Below are 22,400 nucleotides of genomic sequence, written 5' to 3'. Positions count from 1 at the left end.
GCATAGTCTCTGGCCTGGTAGAAGCATCCTAGCATTACTTCTTCCTATCACCATACAGTGGAACAAAGGTGACACCAGGCTAACTCAAGCAATGTTTTTTCAATGTAAAAAGTCAGAGTGGCTTTATAATACGAAAGCCTAAACAGATGTACAAAAGAGTGACTATATAAAATTCGAAACCAGCAAAACAGTTTTTATCAAAGATAATTTCAAAAATATATATAGTTTTAAAAAATACAGTAAAACAAAAGAAATTTAAGTTAATTTTTGCATGAAGCAAACCCTCACCTGCAAATGCAGAAGGGCTTGCTTCCTCCTTGCAAAATTATGTTTAGGGAAAAAGACATTTTGTGATCTGCTTATAGTCTTCTGATGACAGTGGTAATAAACTGTATGTTAGAAATACTTCAACAGTGATTTCAATCAGGACATCTATAAACTACAAGCCATGTTACTTACAGTCGTACACAGCATTTCCCAGCATTTTTTTCTCATGTCATTTCTCTTTTCAATCTGTATTACTGCTCTTACCTTTGAAGGCACTGGCTTAATGCCATACTATACAGTGATGAGTTGATACTCTTAATAAGCAACTTTTCTCCAACTCCTGTACTTCTGAAATTACTGACTTACAAACTGCCTTCTACTAGAACCTCTAACTTAACTCTCTTTCAATGCTTTGAACCTCCAAAGTTATTACTCTTTCAATGGTTGTGCCTCAGAAGTTGCCTTCTACTGGTTTTCTAACATGAAGCTCTAAATTAATTCTTAGATCAAAAGCAAAGGTGTTTAATAATTCAGAAAAAACATGGACAGTTATCTTTCAGCTATCAGATTCTTGGACAGTGTGTGTCTGGAGAGAGGGGAAAGCTTCAAATGGAATAAATCCATGCATTCGGTTTAAGGATGACAGTATTTTAATTTATGTTCATTTTTTATTTGCAAGTTATCTATTTAGCCATCTACATACGTACATCATCAGTTCTGAAATCAATCAGAAGCATTACCCAAAAATTTTACATTCTCAAGATTTGGAAAATTTCCTACATCACCCCACTAAAGGTGATACTTCTACTGACTTCTCCAATTACAGGCCTATTGTCATCTCCACTATTCAAAATTCTAGAGAAATGTATCCATTCCCAACTCATGCCTTAGTTAATTTCCAATAACATTCTAACCAATTCCCAACATGGCTTTAAACTCTAACAGTACCACTACAACTCTCTTAAGCTTCACAAACTCTATCAAACATTTCAGAAACAATGGCCATTCACTCTCCTCCATTTTCCTTGCCATGTCCAAAGCTTTCAATACCATCTTCCATCAGAAACTCCTTTGTTCCAAGGACTCAGGGGGAATAGAGAGCTAGGTGTTTTTATCCCACATACTATCTTAGCTGGCAATGGACATCTATACAGCATAGCAAATACTTCAAGACTAGAGTAGACCACAGAAAAGAGGTACACAAGTATACTGGTTTGAATTGGAGTCATTTGAAACTGTAAACACAGACATTTTGGACATAAGAGCAACTGTCTTTGTGAAGGATCAAGTAAGGAAATAAAGCAACAACTGCATAAAGTACTGAGATTTCTTTTAACTGAAATAATGGCTACCAAGAAAAGAAAAGTGTTTTACAAATCAGTTTAAACCTGTGGCAGCTAGTGTTTCAAAGAAAGCATGTGTCAATTTTTCAATAACTTGGTACAAGCCTCAAGGAGGTACTAGATTTTAGAATAGGTTTCAGTTAAATTTCCCTGTAAAAAGGCTTTGGAAGCTTTCAAGGTTAAGGACACCAGATCTCGTTTCCATTGAACATTGGAGGTGGCATCCAAATGAACTAATTAACTGAAGAGAAACTTGAAGCACTTGTCAAAAATCATCGCTATGTCAATCACTGTGGAAGAAGGTGCAAGAAAGGGATCTATCTCCTTAGCACTAGACCACCTTGAGAAACATGTCTGTCTGTGTCTTCAAATCTTTCTTATTCTGGGGTTTTGGGAAGAGAAGAATAGAGTGACCATTCCATCTGAGAAACATGGTTTCTGAATTACCAGAAGCACAGAATCCAAATGGTGAGCTTTGGGGAGTAAAGGTCTGGGGCAATACTTGGCCAGTGGATGGGACAGCAGTTTCTTTGTGGTTCTCAAACACAGAAGCATCCCTAATACATGATGCACAGGCAGGAGGAACCAGATCTTCCACAAGTAATAGCAAGATATGTGGGCTACCTTTGTTCTGTCACCTTCTGTACAAATTTCACCATCATATAAAATGTGGGAAAAGTATAGATGAGACTGATTAATCTCCTATAGGCTATGACACCCCCAATGAGGTGTGTCTCACCAGTGATGGAATGAGGAAGAAATTACTATACTTGTTGTTGACTGTGAATGCAAGCAGACTGCAGCAGGGTTTCCCCAATTTAGAACATCTTCCTTGTCACCAAGGCACTAAGGAACCATTGATGGGGTAGCAGCAGACATCTGCACAGATTATGTGTCAATGACTTGGGCTCCATTATAATACTGAGGGCAACCAGAAAAGAACTGCTGGACCAGCCTACACTCTCTGTTTCTTGGTATAAACAAGGTAGGATCAGGTTTTCCCTTAATATGCCACGCACTTACCATCTTATTCACATGTATGGTTAGAACTTCCACTGGGAGAGAGTTTTCAAAGACCTGAAAGGTCAGTATTACTTGTCCTTATCTCCATTAAATTTATATGAAGAGAAACATCCAATGACATGCAGACATAATGAACAGCATGCCCAAGGCAATGTCCCCCTCAAATGCCAGATAATTGGAGAAGTCAGTAGAAGTATCACCTTTAGTGGGGTGTATGTATTATAATGGAGCCCAAGTCATTGACACATAATCTGTTCACACTTCTAAAGACTAGTGTGGTCTCCTTTAAGGCCCCTGAGCCAGCGGTTAACATTACTCAAACCGCTGAATCACTTACAAATGCCTTCTACCAGCACCTGCAGGGCTGCATGGATCAGGCAATCCCAAGCAAAACAAAGACTCTTTGTACCAAAGGCAAGCATCCAGTCTGGTGGACCCCAGCCATAAACAAACTCTACAACAAAAGGAGAAAGCTACTACAAGATAGAGCAAAATCCTTAAAAGGTAAGACACCGCTGATCACTATAAGTAAAAAGCTAAGAGCTCTCATAAAATCATCCAAAGCTAATTTTGAGAAAAAAATAGCTAAGGACTCTAAAGACAACCATAAGGCATTCTTTAGCTATGTCAGAAACCTAGGAGGAAACTCCCAGATGTGCTCAGAATTAGTTCAAAATGATGTGAAGATTACTGATCCTACAGACATTGCCAACATACTGGCTGAAAGGTTCAGTGCAAACTTGTCCCCCCCCTCCCCCCTAAAGGAGAGATATCTATACCAAATGATTGTAGCCCCCCAAAAACATCTCTAACGCCCAGGTGAGAACTGCTCTCTCCAAGGCAAAGAACACAGCATCCATGGGACCTGATGGTGTCCCCGGCTGTGTGCTCCATGAACTCAACGAGGAATTAAACCCACAGTTAGGACAGCTGTTTAATCTTAGTCTCACCTCCGGATCGTGCCAGGAGTGGCGCCCAGCGACTGTGGTCCCACTCCACAAAGGCGGTGCCTCCACCGACCCTGGAAATTACCGTCCCATTAGCTTGACAAGCCTTATCTGCAAAGCCATGGAGAGGATCATAATGGATCTTATAAATAAAGACATAGGGAACTTGCAGACTTTGGATCCAACCCAGTTTGGCTTTGTCAAAGGCAGATCATACCTTCTAAACTTGGTTGACTTTTTCGAAACGGTCACCAAGGCCATTGACGAGGGAAAGGCAGTCCATACAGCCTACCTAGACCTGGCGAAGGCTTTTGATACAATACCTCACTTGGGTATCATTGAAAAACTCATCAACTTAAATGTAAACCCATACATTACAAGATGGGTTGCAAACTGGCTGAGTGACAGAACCCACAGGGTCAGAGTTGCTGGCGCCATGTCAGACTCAAAGCCTGTCACAAGTGGTGTCCCACAGGGCTCAGTCCTGGGCCCACTCTTGTTTGGCATCTACTTTTCTGAAGTACAAGCAAACACAGGAGGATTATGGCTGACAAAGTTTGCAGATGACTGCAAACTGGGCGTAGTGGAAAACACATCCGACACAGATATCCCTCAGAAGGGTCTCACAGAAACGGATAACTGGTGCCAGAGCCATGGCCTAAAGTTAAATGCCAAGAAATGCATAGTCATACCCTTCGGGAAAAATAAGGTTACCCCTAGCTACCATATAGGTGGCAATCCCTGAACACAGAAGAAGTTATTAGGGACCTGGGAACCCAGGTTGACAGTAGCCTTTCATTCGACACTCATATTGCTAAAGTAGTTAGGAAGACCTTCTACATTGCCCACCTTATCATGAAGGGATTCACATCTAGATCAAGGGAAGTCATAGTCTCCCTATACTCATCACTCATCAGACCAATGATCGGTACAATGCCCCATTCGAATGTATCTGACCCGACACTTGCAGCAGTTGGAGAGGCCACAAAGTTCCTCACCAAAAGGATAAAGGGTCTCAAAAATCTGTCTTATGCTGCCCGACTGAAAGAACTCCAGTTATATTCAGTTGCTTACCGCTTGCTCAGAGGTGACCTATGCCTGACATACAAGGCCATGTCAAACCCAGATTTGATGAACATGCTTCATCTCAAAAATCTAGATCCCTCAGAGCCACAAGGCGGAGACTTAAACCTCGACACGGTTATTAATAGGACGTGCTGGAGGGATAGATTCATCACCCAAAGACTCCCTATGCTGTGGAACAAAATCCCGGTTTATGTGAGGCAGAGCACCTCGCTGGCCTTGTTCAAGAGGAATCTTGACCAATGGATGGGAGATCGCAGATACACCCCAGGGGTTACCTCAGTGTCACTGCTCGACAGAGGCACAGCAAAATAATGGGCATAGTTTCTCCAAACTAAGGGGGTGGCGTAAGCCACAAAACTATGGGCTAGGCTTATAAATGCCCTCGGGCAGAGAGTCTAGTATGAACCTATGAACCTATGACTATTGATTGCTGCCATGTAAGGGTAAGGTCGAAAGGAATTACAGATGAAGGACTGCTGATGTACATCTAACATGCCAAATGGTATACACAAGACTGCAAAATATGGATTTGATACTCAACAGGATCCATACTCTGACACCACTAGATTCAAAGTGCTCAATGCAAAGCACTTAGCCATACTCATAATTCCTCACATAAGATTCTGTATGTCTCCATAAATACCTTAAATAAAAGCATGCTGTTGCTGTGGAAAACTGAAAAAGAAAAGTAAGCAGCTTTTAAGGCCATAACTCTTTTCTCAGGAGTCTTCTGCATAACTGTCTCCACACTGCAACCTATGCATAGTAGTGACTGGAGAAGTTGCAGTTCTAATTTCACTGGATTCAGGTTATTTCTAGAGACTGGAATAATCCCATCAGAGATGTCCTGACCAACACTAAATGTATGGAACAGCTAGGAAACCATTATCTACACGTAAGAACAAATTGGCTCCCTACAGATACAAGTGGTAAGTGATCAGAGACCTGCGTTTGGTGCACACCATGGGGACTGAGGGTGACTATACAGTATAGTATGGCAATGATAATGACTGACTGACAAATAATTCTTTGATTTCTTGGTGGCTATTATGAAGAACTAGATATCCTGGAGGTCAAAAACAGCACATCCCATCCCCTTCAGCTAGACACAAAAGGACTGACTGAACAGAAGCAATTTAAAAGTCTTCCTTTGGGAAGAATATGCTTAGGCCCATCAAATAAAAGAATGCCCTGTAGTTCGTTGTCTTTTTCTGACTAACAGCAGTTGGGTGTACAATCTGGACTTTTTTTGATCTGGTGAGACCTCTTGCATAGCTTGTTTGATTACCAGGTTTGGTACCTCCATTTATAGGTTTATGCACAAGTACTAGGCCAGCTGCCCTTGTAGGCCACTTTAAGCCTAGCCAATTTTCTTTTCTTGTGCTCAAAATTAACCTATCCTGTTTGGTTAGAGTTTGGCCTTAATCAGCCCATAGTCGATAATTACATATTTCCCCTAATGAGAATAAATGGGATCATACCATAAATAATTTAAGGGGACCCGTGTTTGGGAAAAGTATTTAAGAGCTGCCTCTGTTTGTTAGTAGTACAGGAAGCAGTCCTAGGGTAAATTTTCTGTTTCCCATCCATAGATGCAAGTTGCGCTTGAATACAGACAGGGATGAATTTTGTTTTATGTGGATGGGAAGTCTGTTCCAGGGCAGTGGTATCCTCAGTGAGATGTACCTGCCCCTCCAAAACATTTTGCTGATGCAGCAGAAAAGGTTTCGATCCCTAGAACGAGTATTTCTGAAGCCATTTGATTTGCTAATGTGAAGTAAATCCATCAGTACTGTGTCAGAGGACACCTTGTAGCCAGACACTAATTACCGCTTAGCAGTCTGTTGGATACACAGTACGTTGACAGGGCTCTGAGTCGGTCCAAGTAGGACAAGTTGTTGAGGCCTTGTATCCTTTTAGTAAAGTATCTCTGTGGGTAGTGACCTAGCCTTTGACCAAAGTGTACATTGTTGTTAGAAAGTACTTCTATACTGCACAGCTTATAAACAAAGGGATTGTGTTTAGATCTATGGATTTCTTTCTCAAGCAATCACTTTCTTTTGAAATGGTGGGATGTCTGGAAGGAGACCTTATGGATACAATAGGGTTAAAAGACAAGGTACTCTGCAACTCCTGAATATAGTCATGTTCACTCACTTGGTCATAGTGATTGCTTTCCATACAAAGAGATGGATGGAGAAATGACTCCTGACTGTCTTAAGAAGGCAGAAGCTGAGCTAGGTCCCACGACTGCTGCTGACCAGCCACACATAAACTGTAAATGCCCAGTAACTGCTGCCAATTCCTGCCATGGGGCCTGCAGCATCTTTGGAAATTAAACTGTTTTTTATGGTTCTTTCTAAACTGCTGTTTATTTTGCTGCTGTCAACATGTGTGCCATATCTGACATGAGCTTCTCTGCTTTTTTGAGAAAGAGCTTTATGGGTATATGAAATTTCATACCAGCAGCTGTAAGACTCTAGTCTCCTCCTTTACATTCCCCATGCATACCTTCATCTCAAGCCCAAACAAAACTGGTACTTAGACTGGTGCATTCTTGATAGTTTCATTGGTAACTTCTGCAAAGTTTATTATCTTAGATTATATATACCAGTGAACAACAATGCTGGATACAGCAGTTCTAGCTAACCTCTGCAGTATTACAGCCTATCTGCATCTACAAATACTGTAGTTGAATGGGATACGAGGTTCCCCTTTAATTTATCTGTCGGGTAACTGGCATATGGTATGGAGCATCACAACAGACATTTTTCATGAAAAAACTATGATATGGGCCAAACAGTTCACAGAAAAGGTGCAGGATGCAAAAATGTGCTTTCCCAAGCAGCTAACCATTCTAGTTTCCTTTATTGGACAGTAAGCTGCAGGACTTAGCGTGTTGAAACCTCAGAGAGCTGGTATCAAGTGCTTGTTTCATGAATTGCCAAAGAGCAACTCCAATCCCTGGAACAATGCAATACACACTAGCATTTCCTCCTAAAATTTCAGTCAGTGGAGAGACCACACATTTAGACTGCTGGGTGGGATAAAATAAGAAGTTATGTACCTACCATAACGTTCCATGTTAGTTGTCTTCTTCTCGCCTTCTTTCTTGCTGGATGGGTTCGGAGCAATACTAAAGCTCGAGAGCTAATTCCACTGGCTCGAGGCTCCCCTATATCCCTCAATGCTAGGCAGTAACTACTCAGATCTCGTTTGATAGCTATACCAAGCAATCCTAGTCTCCATAGAATGGAGTAGGGAAACCCACCTCAAAACAATTTGCGTAAAAGTATGGCAGACCTCAGTAAGGATAAAAGAGGTGGAAGAATGTGTGGGAATGACAACTTCCAGAAGAAGAACACAAACTGAATTCCTGTCGGTCTGTCCAGGCTTGGGGGAAGGAGGGTGGGACGCAAGAAAGAAGGCGAGAAGAAGACAACTAACATGGAACGTTATGGTAGGTACACAACTTCTTAATGTTAAGCTGTCAATCTCGCCTTCATTCTTGCTGGATGGGACCGTGTCCCTAGCACCTTATCCCGGGTGGCCTATCGGAACAGACTCTTGAGAACAGTGGAACCAAAATTGGCACGGCTTCTGGAAACCATGTCCAATTTATAATGTGAAATGAATGTATGAGGAGAAGCCCAGGTGGCTGCTGCACAAATGGAATCTATTGGCAGCCTATCCTGAAAAGCTACAGATGTAGCTAATGCCCTAGTTGAATGAGCTCTAGGTCTTGAGGGTAGTTTTTGATTTCTGATCTCATAGATGAAGGTAATTGTAGAGGTGAGCCATCTAGAGAGGGATACTTTAGTAACTGAAAGGCCCAATTTCCCTTCCGCATATGACAGAAACAATTGATTAGATTTCCTGAATTGTTTAGTCCTGTCTAAGTAATATCTAAGTTGGCGATAAACATCCATAAAATGTAGCTTTTGTTCTGACCTGTTTGAATAGTTAGGGAAAAAGATGGGAAGATCAATAACTTGGTTTAGGTTTATTTGAGAGGAAACTTTAGGCAAAAAGGATGGATTAGTACGGAGGGATACCCTGTCTTTGTGAAACACTATGTAAGGAGGACGACTGCACAGAGCATGGAGTTCAGATACCCTTCTCGCTGAAGTTATAGCTACCAGAAAAAGTGTCTACCAAGAAAGCAACTTCAGAGAACATGAAGCCGCCGGTTCGAAGGGGGGAAGAATTAAAGATGCCAGAACCAAGTTCAAATCCCATTGGTGGGGATCTTTGATTGGAGGTTTGAGAAGAAATACGCCTTAAAAAGGCTTTACAGAGTTTGTGAGCCATGATGCTAGACTCTGAAACACCAACATGAAAATTTGATATGGCAGCCAATTGAACTCTAATAGTAGATGCAGAAGATCCTAAATGAAAGAGTTCTGCTAGAAAGTCTAGAATAGACTGGATAGGTACAGTAAATGGATCTATGTTTTTTGATGTTGCCCAAAAATAAAAGCGTTTCCATTTGCTACTATAAATCTTCCAGGTAGAAGATTTATGAGAGGCTATCAAGATATCTCGGACCGAGCGAGATATTGAGGGAAGCCTGGCTAAGGTTGGAATCGGAGAAACCATGCTGTGAGGTTTAGAGAAGGCAGAGATTGGTGCAGCTGACCCGATTGGTGGGTTATCAGATCTGGTACTGGGTCCAGATGCCAAGGCTGCTCCAAAAGGTAACGATGAAGAAAGGGAAACCATATCTGTCGAGGCCAGTAAGGGGCAATGAGGATCATTGTCACTCTCAAGGCGATGGCTTTCTGAATTAGTTGATATATCAATGGAAAGGGGGGAAAGGCATATAGAAGTCCCCGGGGCCAATCGTGGACTAGAGCGTCTCTGGTGGGATGGCCTGGTAACGGGAAGAGAGTGAAGAAGTCGTGACACTTGCTGTTTTGGGGAGTAGCAAAAAGATCGCAGCAAGGCTGGCCCCATCTTAGGAATACTTCTTCTAGAACTGATTTCTTTAGAGACCACTCGTGGGGCATGAGAATTGCTCTGCTCAATTTGTCTGCAGGGAATGTGCGTTGCTATCAGAAAACGCTGAGAAGAGATCGCCCATTGCCAAAGTCTGAGTGCCTCTCGACATAAAGGGTATGATCTGGTTCCACCTTGTTTGTTGATGTACCACACTATGGACATGTAGTCCGTTTGAATTGCAATAGTCCCAGTGGGAAGAGAGTCGTAAAGGGCTTGCAACGCTAAAAGCACTGCTCTCATCTCTAAGACGTTTATGTGCAAGTGGCACTCGAAAGGTTGCCACGTGCCCTGGACTGTCCTGCCCTGATAATGCCCCCCCCCCCACCCGATCAGGGAGGCGTCTGTTGTCAACGTGGCGACTGGGGGGGGGGAGTGAAGGGTCTTCCTTGGAGAAGTTGAGGTGATGTGATCCACCAAGACAGTTGATTCTTGCATGACTGAGTTATCAATATGGTATGGGACATCGGGAGCTGTTGAAAGGACCATTGAGTAAACAGCATCCATTGGAGGATCCTCATGTGAAAGCGAGCTAAAGGGAGAAGGGGAATAGCTGCTGCCATGAGTCCTACCACCTTCAAAACTAGTCTGACTTTGACTTTGTTGCATTGTAAGAGAAGGGAAACTTGGTTCCGAATGTCTGACACTCTCTGCTCTGTGAGTCTGGCTGAAAGATTGAGTGTGTCTAAGGTGGCGCCTATAAAGGTAATAGATTGACAAGGCGACAAGGCAGATTTTTCGAAATTTATCGAAATGCCTAGAGTTTGGCAAGATTGGATGGTGAAGTCCCTGGATAGAAGAAGCTGATGTCTGGTAGTGGCAGTAAGGAGCCCGTCGTCCAAATATGGAAATACCTGGAATCCTTGACGTCTCAAGTGAGCCGCGACCACTGCCATGCATTTGGTGAACACACGGGGGGCTGTAGTGAGACCAAAGGGCAGGGCCCTAAACTGGTAGTGACTGGCTCCCAGCCTGAAGCAGAGATATCTCCTGGAGCGTCTGTTCATTTTGATGTGGTAGTACGTGTCCTGAAGATCTATCGAGCACATCCAATTGTCCTGACCCAAGAAGGGTAGAATGGACTGTAGCGTGACCATCTGGAATTTTGTTTTCCTGACATACTTGTTTAAGTAGCTGAGATCCAGTATGGGTCTCCAGTCCCCTGTTTTCTTTGGTACCAAAAAGAATTTGGAGTAGATTCCGGATCCTTGCTGGTCTGCCGGGACTGATTGGATAGCTCTTTTTGATAGCAGCTTTGAAATTTCTAATGCTGCTTGTTCCCTTAGACCGGGTGGAACATCTGGAAGGGATCTTTTGGGTTGGGTTGGGATGTGAATAAAGGGAATTTTGTAACCCTTGGATATGATCGACTGTACCCATTTGTCTTGAGTAAGAGAAAGCCAGGCTTTTGGGTACAGTGATAACCTTCCCCTGACTGCCTCTGAAGGTGGACAGCCGGGCAGCCCCTCAGGGATGCTGAAAGAGTTTGTCAGAGAACATCTCTCTCTGCTACCCTGGTTTTGCGGACCTCCTCTGCCTCTAGGGCGGCGTCTATTATTATTCCCCCCTCTGCCTCTAGAGGGGAATCGGCCTTGTGCGTCAGATGAGACTCCCTGGGATTGTTTGCGGAACCACATCTTTCCTCCCCTTTGACCTTTGGGATAGGGTCTAGAAGGGGTAGAAAAACGGACTCCTACAGCAGAGAGAGTCTTACCTTCTACCTCGCACCTGGTCAATGTATCCTTCACCTGTGGACCAAAAAAGGATGATCCATCAAAGGGAGAATTGGTGAAGGACGTCTTGAAAGGGTCCGCAGTTGCATAGCCGCATCCAGGTGTGACGTCGTAAGGCAACACCTGTGCCTGCGGCTCTACTCGCCCCATCTGCTGCATATGAGACCAGCCGCATGGAGGAGTTAACGATGGAATTCAGGGTTGCCAACTGGGAGTTCATTGTGTCTTTGAACCCCTCAGCTGTAGGATCCTTTATCAGTTCACCCATATCCTTGAGTAAATCTCTCTGGAGGCAGTGAAGTGGCATAAGTAGTTCAGCGACCGCATTGAAAAGGTCGCTGATGAGAACATCCGCTTGCCGTACCTGTCCATGGTCCTAGATTCCTTATTAGGAGGATGGACAGGAACCGAAGGATCAGCTAACTCCTTCTTAGTGGCCGCAGCCACCACCATGGCATCAACAGGGACACCTTTGGATAAAAAATCTTTATCTCTGGGGGCAGTAATAAATTTAGATGGTCTCCTCGGGGTGGGTTCCACTGAGTCAGGAGCCGTCCAAGCCTTCCTTGCCACCACTTCCATAAGGGGGTCAAAGGGAGTGGACACCCAGGAGGTAGAAGGGCGAGAGCCAAATGCCTCAAGATACACTGACTCATCCTCCAAAGGGTTAAGGGCTGGCCAGTTCTCCCTCTATTTATGGATCTCAAGGATGTCAGCAAAGGAGACATCCTCAGAGCGGGATCGAGGGGAACCTTCGATTCCTCTAAGTCAGTGTCAGAGGTGATAGACTCAGGGGAGTCAATGTACTTCCTCTTGCACTGCCTCTTCCTTGGGGGATCTCCTGCAGGGCCAGGAGAGGCCTCGGAAGAGGAGGAAATTCCCAATGGGGAAACTTGAGGAGTTGGCTCTCTGCGGTCTAAGACAAGGGGGTGAGTAGAAATCACCGCAGGCACTGTAGATGGAGGGGCTGAAGGAGCTGACTGTGGGGCAGAACCTGGTTCTAGCACGCTCCGCATGACCTCGAAGGCACCCCTGTCAGGCAAGGCCAGAGGCCCCGCTCGAAGAGACAAGGACCTCCCCGGCACCGACAGGGACGGCTGCGAAGCCAATGTCGGAGCCGAACTCACTTGCCGAAGCCCGAGAGGAGAGCGGGGTCGAACAAGGGTCCGATGCCACTCGCCTCGGAGCCGATGAGGAAGCCCGGCGCCGAGATCCCTCAAGGAGGAGATCAGAGCAGGACGGAGCCGAAGGAAGGTATCGGATCCGGCACCGACAGTCATGGCTCCGACAAGCCCTGGCTCTGAACTCAAAGGAGTCGGAGGAGGAATGTATTGGGGAACGGAAATAGCCACTGACTGGTGAGTCGGGCTATGCAGCATTTGGGCCAGTGCCTCGGACTTGAGAAGTCTACTCACTACCCTTTGCAAATCCTGGTCAGATAACCTGGAAGACCGTGAGGAATGAGTTTTATGGCTTCGTTCTGAAAGAAGAGGGGATCCTGGCGCCGAATGCACGGAGCCAATAGAGGGGGATCTGGACCTCTTCCTAGACTGTGGCTCCGATAAAAGTATCAGAGCCGACGGAGTTTTATCAGCCTCGGCTCCAGCCAGAGCTGAGGTAACAGTATGAGGCTTAGAAACATCGGCTCCAGCCAGAGCCGATGTCGAAGCCGACTTAGTCTTTCCAGCAGTCGACTCTAGAACCGGAGCCGACTGTTTGGAAGTTTTGAAAGGCTTCTCCGACACAGACTGAGTCGGGGGGCCTTCAGGCTTTAATAAGCCCCACAAAATCAGTTTATTCTTGCGTTCCTGCAGGACTCTAGGGCTAAACCCATGACAAACAGCAGAAGAGTCCTGCAGGTGCAAAGGCCCCAGGCAGTACACACAAGAAGTGTGACCATCTGTCAGAGACGTTTTCTGACAGCACGAGTCACACTTCTTGAAGCCTGAGACCTTGTCTTTTGACATTGTAAAAAGGAGTGCCTGACACAACACAAACACACTACAGACACACCCTTGACAGAAAAAATTATTAAATTAAATTATTAAGGCTAAAGCCACAAACACACACACACAAGCCCTTAACAGAAAAGAAGACAACTAGTTTAGTCACTAATGGACTGGGGGAAGGGTAGGGGCCGAAGGCCTACAAGATAAGGGAAGAAAGGGAAAAAAAGAGTCGACAAACAGGGGTCGATTAATCTAAATATTTAATTAAACTAAAAAGTTATGGTATCGCAACAAAAAAAGGGGTTTAAGAAGTACCTAATAAGGTAAAAGTCTAACTCACCTGCCTGAGCCGGTAGAAAAGCACCTCGTCAGCTATAGCGGCAAACGAGATCTGAGTAGTTACCGCCTAGCATTGTGGGATATAGGGTAGCCTCGAGCCTGTGGAATTAGCTCTCGAGCTTTAGTATTGGCCAAGTCGGAGCCGAGGATTGGCTCCGAACCCATCCAGCAAGAATGAAGGCGAGATTGACAACTTAACATTGACTTCTGCAGCATTCTCTACAGAGAATACACAGGGTTGGCTGGCTGGTTTGCTCAGCCTCAGCTCTAACATAACATTTACAGAGCCTTCCCACATTTGCGGCCACTGGGAGAATGCAGGAAGAGAGTCCTTCTCACTGTCCAAATGGATGACGGGGACTCTGTAGAGGAGTCAATGCTTCCTGTTGCACAATGTCTTCCTAAATACCTGAGGGGGAATGAATCCAAGAAGAATAAATTCAAGTGGTTCGAGCAAGCTACTAAAGCTACTTGGTTCTTCGGGCTTATGAGTAGCAGTGGGAAAACTGGATTTCAAGAATAAAACTCTGGGGCTGAAAAAAATGGTATCAGGTTTGTGCTGAACTGATATTGAATGGTTCCACATATACTGAACCAGTGTAAATAGTCATCCTGCTAGCAGACAGGTTCAGTGAGAACTTCTCCCTCATGTTCCCACCACATATACCCTAAAACATTCATACCACCTACTCTCTGCCTAGTATCTCTAAAGAGCAGGTCTTAACCACTCTCTCCAAGGCAAAAACACAACCTCTACGGGACCTTATAACATCCCAGGCTGATTTTGCAATGGTTTAAAATGGGTGTTAGCAACACCAGTGGGTACTCTCTTCAACCACAGCCTAAGCACTGGTTTTGTCCCTGCTGAATGGAAAACAGCTACCATCATCCCCTTGCACAAGGGGGATGCATCCAATGACCCTGGGAACTATAGACCCATTAGCCTAACCATCCTCATCTGCAACACCATGGACAGAATCATCATGGAATTCATCAACAAGGATATAGGAGACCTTCAAACACTTGATCCCACCCAGTTTGGCTTTGTTAAAGGGAGATACTGCCTGATGAACCAGGTAGACTACTTTGAGACTGGTACCAAAGCTCTGGACACAGGCAAATCTGTGTATATGGTGTAGCCAGACTTGGCCAAGGCTTTTGACATGATCCCCCACTCAGGCATCATTGAAAAACTCATCCAGCTAGGAGTTAACCCATATACTGTCAGATGGGTTCCAAACTAGCTCATCAAAAGAATACATACAGTCAAAATAGGGGACTCCACCTCCATCAGCAAACCCGTTATAGTGTTCCATTGGGATCGGTGCTGTGGCCCCTATTGTTTGGAATCTACTACTCAAAAGTACACACAAAAACAAAAGGCCTGTATCTGACGAAGTTTGCTGATGACTACAAGCTAGGAGCAGTCACTGAGTCCCCAAACGATGTCAACATTCTACAAGAAAGACCTGCGGAAAAAAATGATTGGTGTCAACGTTATGGTCTTAAACTCAATGCAAAAAAATGCATGATCTTCCCCTTTGGCAAAGGCTATGTCCCTGCAGATAACCAATATAACACCACCCTAAGCACTAAATCAGTGGTACGACAGTTGGGGATACAGGGTGACAGCAACCTTACTATTGATCACCATATCTCCACGGTGATAAGGAAGGCTTCTACATTGCTCACCTCATAAGCAAGGGCATAGCTTTCAGAACAAAGGAGGTTATAACCTCCATGTACTCTTCCCTCATCAGGCCAGTAATAGAGTACACAACGCTCCTTTTGGTATGTATCTAAACATGCACCTGGAGCAACTGGAGAGACCTCAAAAGTTCCTCACAAATAAATTTCAGGGTCTTCAGCACATGTCTTATGCAGAAAGACTGAAATCGCTGTCACTATGCTCTGCATTGTATAGACTACTCAGTGGTAACCTGTGCCTTGCATACACAGCAACCTCTGATCCTGCCTTAATGGAAATGCTGTACATTCATAAGTCAAATGGTGCATGATTCACTCTCTCTAGGGACCTTAACCTAGCATGGGGCATCAACAGGACTTGCTGGAGAGACAAATACATCTCCCAGAGACTGACTCTCCTCTCTGGAATAAACTTACAATACAGGTTAAATGGAGCCCCTTGTTAACCCTTTTTAGCGTAACATGGATGACTAGATGGGAAACCACAAATTCACCCCAGGTGCTTCACTTGTGTCTCTCTTGGACAGCAACAGTTACTGCAGATTTAGATCTGCTTATAACAGACAGCTTATATCTCTAGACCCTTAAGGGAACAAGGGTTGAACTTGGCTAGGCTTGTAAGGGCCCTACGGCCATTAGCCTAGTAACCGCCTATGAACCTACGTCAAGTACACAGAAGAAGCACATCACACTAAAAGAGAGTGACTAATCAGATTTGGCAATGGTGTAGCCACAGGCAACAGTTTTGATTACAGAAAATAAAACAGGTCTAGATATCTTGAGGCTGACAGCATAACATATCAATGACTTTATTTTTCGTTATTCCAACACTGTTGCCTCTATTACACAAAGTCTTGTAAAATAATTGTACTATATGATTTTTATATGTCAATGACTCTGTCATTATATGTTAATGATTGTATTTTTCTTCATAGACCTTTGCTGCTATTTACCAGTCTCATGCAACGTAATTGTACTGTACTATCTTGTACCTTAGCTTAAATAAACTCTGCCTCTGTTCTCTGTACCCCCGACTAACCCACCTCTCCAGCCCAATCTTTCACTTCTCTTTCTCCTACCAGTACCTAACACTACCTCCTTCCAAACTCACCCTCCCTTCTTCCCCAATAAACCCTTTCCGTACGCCCACCCCTAACTGTCCTTTACTATATCTATCTCCTCTCACCAGTAGAATGGTCAACAACTACTGTTGCACTCTTATCTCTCCTTCACTGCTACCAAATCACTCCTTACTAGCTTCCTCTCTCTCTACTTTAAATTCAATCTCTCCTGGATACATATATACCTGCCTTATATACATAGCGAGCCAACAATGTATATAATCTGTAATCAATATTATCATTGTATACTTGTTTTACATTGTTAGGTATTTTTTTGTGTATTAGCAAATGTTTTTAATCTTGTAACTTGCATATATTTTGCAACTCTGGAGCTTTTCTCCCCGGGTCTCCACCGAAAAAGGGCCTCGGCCCAGATGGACCAACCCGGTCAACAAATGTCAAATAAATTTTCACTCGAATTGTATGCATCATCGTGGAGCTTTTCTCCATGGGCTTCCAATGAAAATGGGCTCTTTACCGGCTCAGTGACTTTCCTGGTTAACAAATGCAATAAATAAATAATAAATAAATAACTGGGAGTTGGCACTGGAATCAACAGCACAAACTCTAGAGGGGTTGTCAACAGCACAAACTCTAGAGGGGATGAAATCAACACTGCTGCTGAAGCCATCAACAATGGTACTGATGTCACTGATGGCAAGCTCAGTAATAACATCAACAGTCAACATGGGTGGCTACATCAATGTCAATATTAATTCACCAGTCAAGGTTTGTCTTCTTGAAATCAGTATCAGAAACCAGGATACTGGTAAGGAAATTCTTGGTGTCCTTGCTTAGGAAGGAAAGATGGCAAAAAATTCTCTACCTAAAACCAAAAACCTAAATGGGGAAGAGAAGCCAGAAAATTTCGGCCAGGAAAAGTGTCTCTCTGAATTTTCTCTAACTGAAGTTAAACATTACAAGGACAGGAACCTCAGCATTAATGTTAAAAAAGAAGTTATGTAGTCACCATAATGTTCCATCTGTGTAGTTGTACTTCATTTGTCTTCAACCTGTGGGGTCTTGGATCCAAATCAGATCCAACATGGCCACATTTTCCAGCTATGGATCCAAGCTCCAGACTCCTCCCCTTACCCATAATTCCCCATTGCCTCCCTTCTCCCATCAGATCAAGTTTGTTGCTTAAGAGTTATCAGATACGTGACCCAGTATCACCTTATCATAAAGAATCTCCATGACACTCCCAGGCCTAGACTGAGTCAAGGGCCACACACTTTGTACAAAGCTAAATGCTGACTGCACCAATGATAAGGTCAGTGGGAAGGAAGGGGAGAAAGGTTGAAGACAAATGAAGTACAACTACGCAGATGGAATGTTATGGTGAGTACATAACTTCTTTATCTGAAGTTGTTTACTTCATTTGGTCTTCAACCTGTGGGACAGAATCCCCAGCTACCAAAAACTCCTTGGTTGCCCTCATGGAAGGATATTCCAGAGCACTGCAGAGCCAAAGGATGCACTGTTCCTAGACACAATGTCCAGGTTTGTAATGTGAAATGAAGGTATGAGATGAGGACCACATAGCTGCCGAGCAGATATTGTCCAGAGACACCCTAGACCAGAGGGCAGCTGACATAGCCATAGATCGGGTGGAATGTGCCTTCACTTGTCCTGGCAGAGACCTACCTTTCACAGCACAGGCTCAAGCAATTCTTAGAGAAATTCAGCGAGCAAATGTTACCTTGGAAACTGGCTTGTTTAAAAAGGATTTAGCATAAGACACGAATAGTTGATCAGATTTATCCTGTGTAAATAAAATCTCAACTGTCTGCGTACATCAAGCAGATGCAGCTTGTATTCCCCTTTGTTCTGGAAGCTGAGGAAAAAACTGGTAAATTTATAGTCTGATTAATATTGGCTTCCAAGGCCACCTTAGGAAGAAAAGATGGATTAGTGTGCAGCGACATTCTGTCTTTTGAAAGATCATGTAAGGCACCTTAATAGAAAAAGCCTGAAGCTCGAACACTCTTCTGGCTGAGGTAATGGCCAGCAAAAAAGCAGTTTTCCAGGTTAAAAATGGCAAATCAACTGAGGTTGCAGGTTCAAATGGTGCAGAAACCAATGCCTGTAACACTAAGGTGAGATCCCATGGAGGCGTAGGGTCCTTAACTGGAGGTCTAAGTAGAAAAGCACCTTTAAGAAGTTTTACAAAGTTTGGAAGAAGCCAAGAAAGACATATTCACACCCACATGGAAATTAGAAATAGCTGCCAGTTGCACATTAACTGCAGTGGAACTAGCACCTTGATGAAGGATGCTTGCTAGAAAATCTAAGACTGCCAAAAGAGGTGCCGTGAAAGGGTCCAAAGCCCACTGAATGGTCCATATGGAGAAACAACTCCATTTACTATGATATACCTTTCTGGTGGAGGATTTGTGAGCTGCAACCAAAATGAACTTTACAGGGGATGACAATCCAGGAGCCCTGATAATCATGGGAACCGGAGCAGCCAAGCCGTGAGCTTCAGACTGTCCAGATCTGGGCGAAGGATCCTTGATGGATGAGAAAAATGATCTAGAACTGGATCCAATGGCCATGGAGGAACAACTAGATGAGACTACAGAGAGGGGAACCAAACCTGGTGAGGCCAGAATGGGGCAAAAAGGATCACAGTGCTCCCCAGCTTTCGACCTTTCTGAAGAAATGTCGACATAAGAGGAAGAGGAGGATAAGCATAGAGGAGACAGGGAGGCCAAGCATGAACCAGTGTGTCTCTGGGGGCTTCCCCCTCCAGGAGGGTTCAGAGCAAAAAACTCTCTGCATTTTTCATTGGAAGGAGATGTGAACAGATCACAGCAAGGCCGACCCCACTTCAGAAAGAGCTGTTCCACTACTGAAGAATTCAGAGACCACTCATAAGGCATCTGGATAGATGATCTGAGCCCGTCCGCTAGAATGTTGGACAGCCCCAGAATGTGTGTTGCTACTAGAAAGCGGTCGGTTGAGATTGCCCATTTCCACACTCTCATGGCTTCTCAATAGAGGGGATCAAATTTGGTTCCCCCTTGTTTGTTGATGTACCAGACTACTGACATATTGTCTGTCTGAATGGCAATCGTCCCTAGAGGAAGATGGGCATGAAGTGCCTGCAACACAAGAAGGACCACCCTCTTCTCTAGAACGCTGATATGCAAATCGGTCTCGGAGGGGGACCAAGTGCCTTGGACAGTCCTTCCCAAACAGTGCCCCCCCTCCCCACCCTAGATGGGAGGCATCCGTGGTCACCGTGGTTCTGGAAAAGGCAGGGTGAAAGGAGCATCCCTTGAGGAGCTCTGGGGATTGAATCCACCACCAAAGGGAATCCTTGCTTACCCTTGAGATTCTCACTGGAAAGGAGAGAGGAAGGGCTAACAGGAACCACTAGACTGCAAGTGTCTACTAAAGAAAGTACAGTTCTGTACCTACCATAAATGTAGATGTTCGAGTGCTAACACAGCTGCAGTCATAACAGATGGGTTATCCTGCCGTCAGGCGGGTCCTCGGTCGGCCGAATTCCAAAGTCTAGGTCCAGCGTCGGATGTCATCGCTTCTTCCCTGACGTCAGTGCAGCAGGGGTATAAAAGAACCAGCCAACACCATTTTCTTCAGTTTTTCTTGCCCCAGATGTCAGGTGCCCCCAGAAGGAAGGCAAAACATAAATTTATGTAATAATGCAATGCAATATAATCAGAAAACAGTAGTTGCAAGCAAATACACCATAAAAGAATACCCCAATCAGGTTGTATGAGGAGGTGTTAGCCATTAGGCCGGTCCCAAGGGGGAAGGAGGGAGGGAAACCTGGACTGCAGCTGTATTAGCACTCGAACATCTACATTTATGGTAGGTACAAAACTGTACTATGTTCATCGTGCATACAGCTGCAGTCATAACAGATGGGTAGAATCCCAACGCTAAAAAAGGGGTGGTAGGCACTAAGTGGAACTAGGAGGAGCAAGGATGCCCTGCAAGACTGCAGTGGCAAAACCCGCTCTAGATTTGGAGTATAATGGTAGGTGATAGTGCTTGGAGAAAGTATGTACAGAACTCCAAGTGGCTGCTTCCAAAATATCTTTGGTAGGAACCCCTCTGAGGAAAGCTGCAGAGGTAGCTGTGGCCCTTGTGGAGTGAGATCTGAAGCCTGTAGGTACAGTTTTACCATGAAAAGAATAACAAAGGCGTATGCAGTGGGCTATCCATTTTGAGATTGTCTGTTTGGAAATAGCCTTCCCTTGAGCACCTGTAGCATAGGACACAAAGAGTTGCTCTGATTTTCTGAATGGCTTTGTTCTGTCCAAATAATAACAAAGCTGTCTGTGAATGTCCAAGGAATATAGTAGTCTCTCCCCTTTGTTTTGTGGATTAGGGTAAAAGGTAGGTAAGTGGATAGCCTGATTCAAGGCTACCCTGGATACTACCTTTGGCATAAAGGAAGGGTTGGTTCGTAAGGAAACTCTGTCCTGATGGAAAATGATGAAAGGCTGCACAGCCATGAGGGCTTGTAGTTCTGAAACCCTGCGTGCTGAGGTGACAGCCAGAAGGAAGGCTGTTTTCCATGACAAATATTGTTCTGTTGAAGCAGCTGGCTCAAATGGAGGCAGGGTCAGTTTTTCTAGAATGAAATTGAGGTCCCAAGCAGGTACTGGTTGCTTCCTTGGGGGTTTTATATTCTTAGCCCCTCTGAGGAACTGTCTTAAGAGAGGGTGAGAGAATAAAGGAGGATCAGTGTTGTATTGAGCAGAAATGGCTGAGGCATGGATTTTGATGGAGGAGAATGAAAGTCCACTGCTTAGCATCTCAGCTAGATACTGTAATATTTGAGGTAAATTCAGTATTCCAGGATTCTGACCCTTTTTCTGATTCCAGGCACAAAACCGTTTCCATTTAGCGGAGTAGGCTTTTCTAGTAGAAGGCCTTCTGGCCTCCAAAATGACATCCTGCACCTCCCTGGAGAGTAGGGTCTGTTGTGAATTTAAGGAATCCTCCATGCGGCTAGATTGAGTGTTTTCAGCTGACTGTGAAGAGTTTTGAAGTTGTGCTGAGTCAACAGAAGAGGCATTAGAGGCAGGATCCATGGTGGGGAATGCGTCAGGCTCCTCAGGAGCGGGTACCAGTGTTGTCTTGGCCAGTCTGGAGCAATGAGAATCATCTTTGGTCTGTCTGCTCTGGTTTTTAATAGAACTTTGGGCAGCAGAGGAAGAGGTGGAAAGGCATAAACTGTCATTGTTGTCCAACTGAAAGAGTGCGTCCACTTTCCAGGCCTGTGGATTATAGGTCCTTGAGCAGAATTTTGTCAATTGGTAATTTCTGTGGGTAGCAAAGAGATCTATGTCTGGCCTTCCCCATGCTTGAATTATCTTTGTAAAAACTTGAGGATGCAACTTCCATTCGTGTGGATCTGTCATATTTCTGCTTAGGTTGTCTGCCAGACTGTTTTCCTTGCCTGGCAGGAATTGTGCTTGAAGTTGGATTTGTAATTCCAGAGCCATGTTCCAAAGAGACATGGCTAGCCTGCACAAGGGATATGAATGGGTTCCTCCCTGTTTGTTTATGTACCACATCACTGTGGTGTTGTCTGTCCTTATCAATAGCTGGCCTGGATGCAGTAGGTCTTTGAAAGCCATAATAACATTTTTTACTGCTAGCATTTCCTATTGATTGATGTGTAGGTGCTTTTCTTTTTGGGACCATTTGCCCTGAATGCACTGATCTGTCATGTGCGACCCCAGGCGTAGTCCGAGGCGTCTGTTGTGATGATTTGATTTGCTTGAGGCAAGCAGAATGGGAGACCTATGTTTCTTTGGCATGCTTGAGCCCACCACAGAAATTCCTTTTGGAGGCATGGAATCAGTGGTATAATTGTTTCCAAACTGTGGCTGTGTTGAGACCA

The 22,400-nt window shown here is 44.4% G+C and overlaps 1 protein-coding gene across 1 annotated transcript in view; it reads right to left on the bottom strand.

Annotated features, from left to right (window-relative positions):
* Positions 1–22,400, bottom strand: part of LRCH2 (leucine rich repeats and calponin homology domain containing 2) — a 2,522,829-nt gene that overhangs the window by 1,680,407 nt on the left and 820,022 nt on the right. Inside the window, exon 3 of the mRNA XM_044057297.1 lies at positions 2,626–2,710. Coding sequence (XP_043913232.1) covers positions 2,626–2,710 — 85 coding nt within the window. The remainder of the gene's footprint in view (positions 1–2,625; positions 2,711–22,400) is intronic.

The sequence above is a fragment of the Protopterus annectens genome, chromosome 15.part0 (genome assembly GCF_019279795.1).
Source record: "Protopterus annectens isolate FY-2018-M chromosome 15.part0, PAN1.0, whole genome shotgun sequence".
NCBI lineage: Eukaryota > Metazoa > Chordata > Ceratodontiformes > Protopteridae > Protopterus > Protopterus annectens.
The sequence above is the reverse complement of the archived record's forward strand: the minus strand, read 5'-3'. Positions and strand labels throughout refer to the sequence as shown.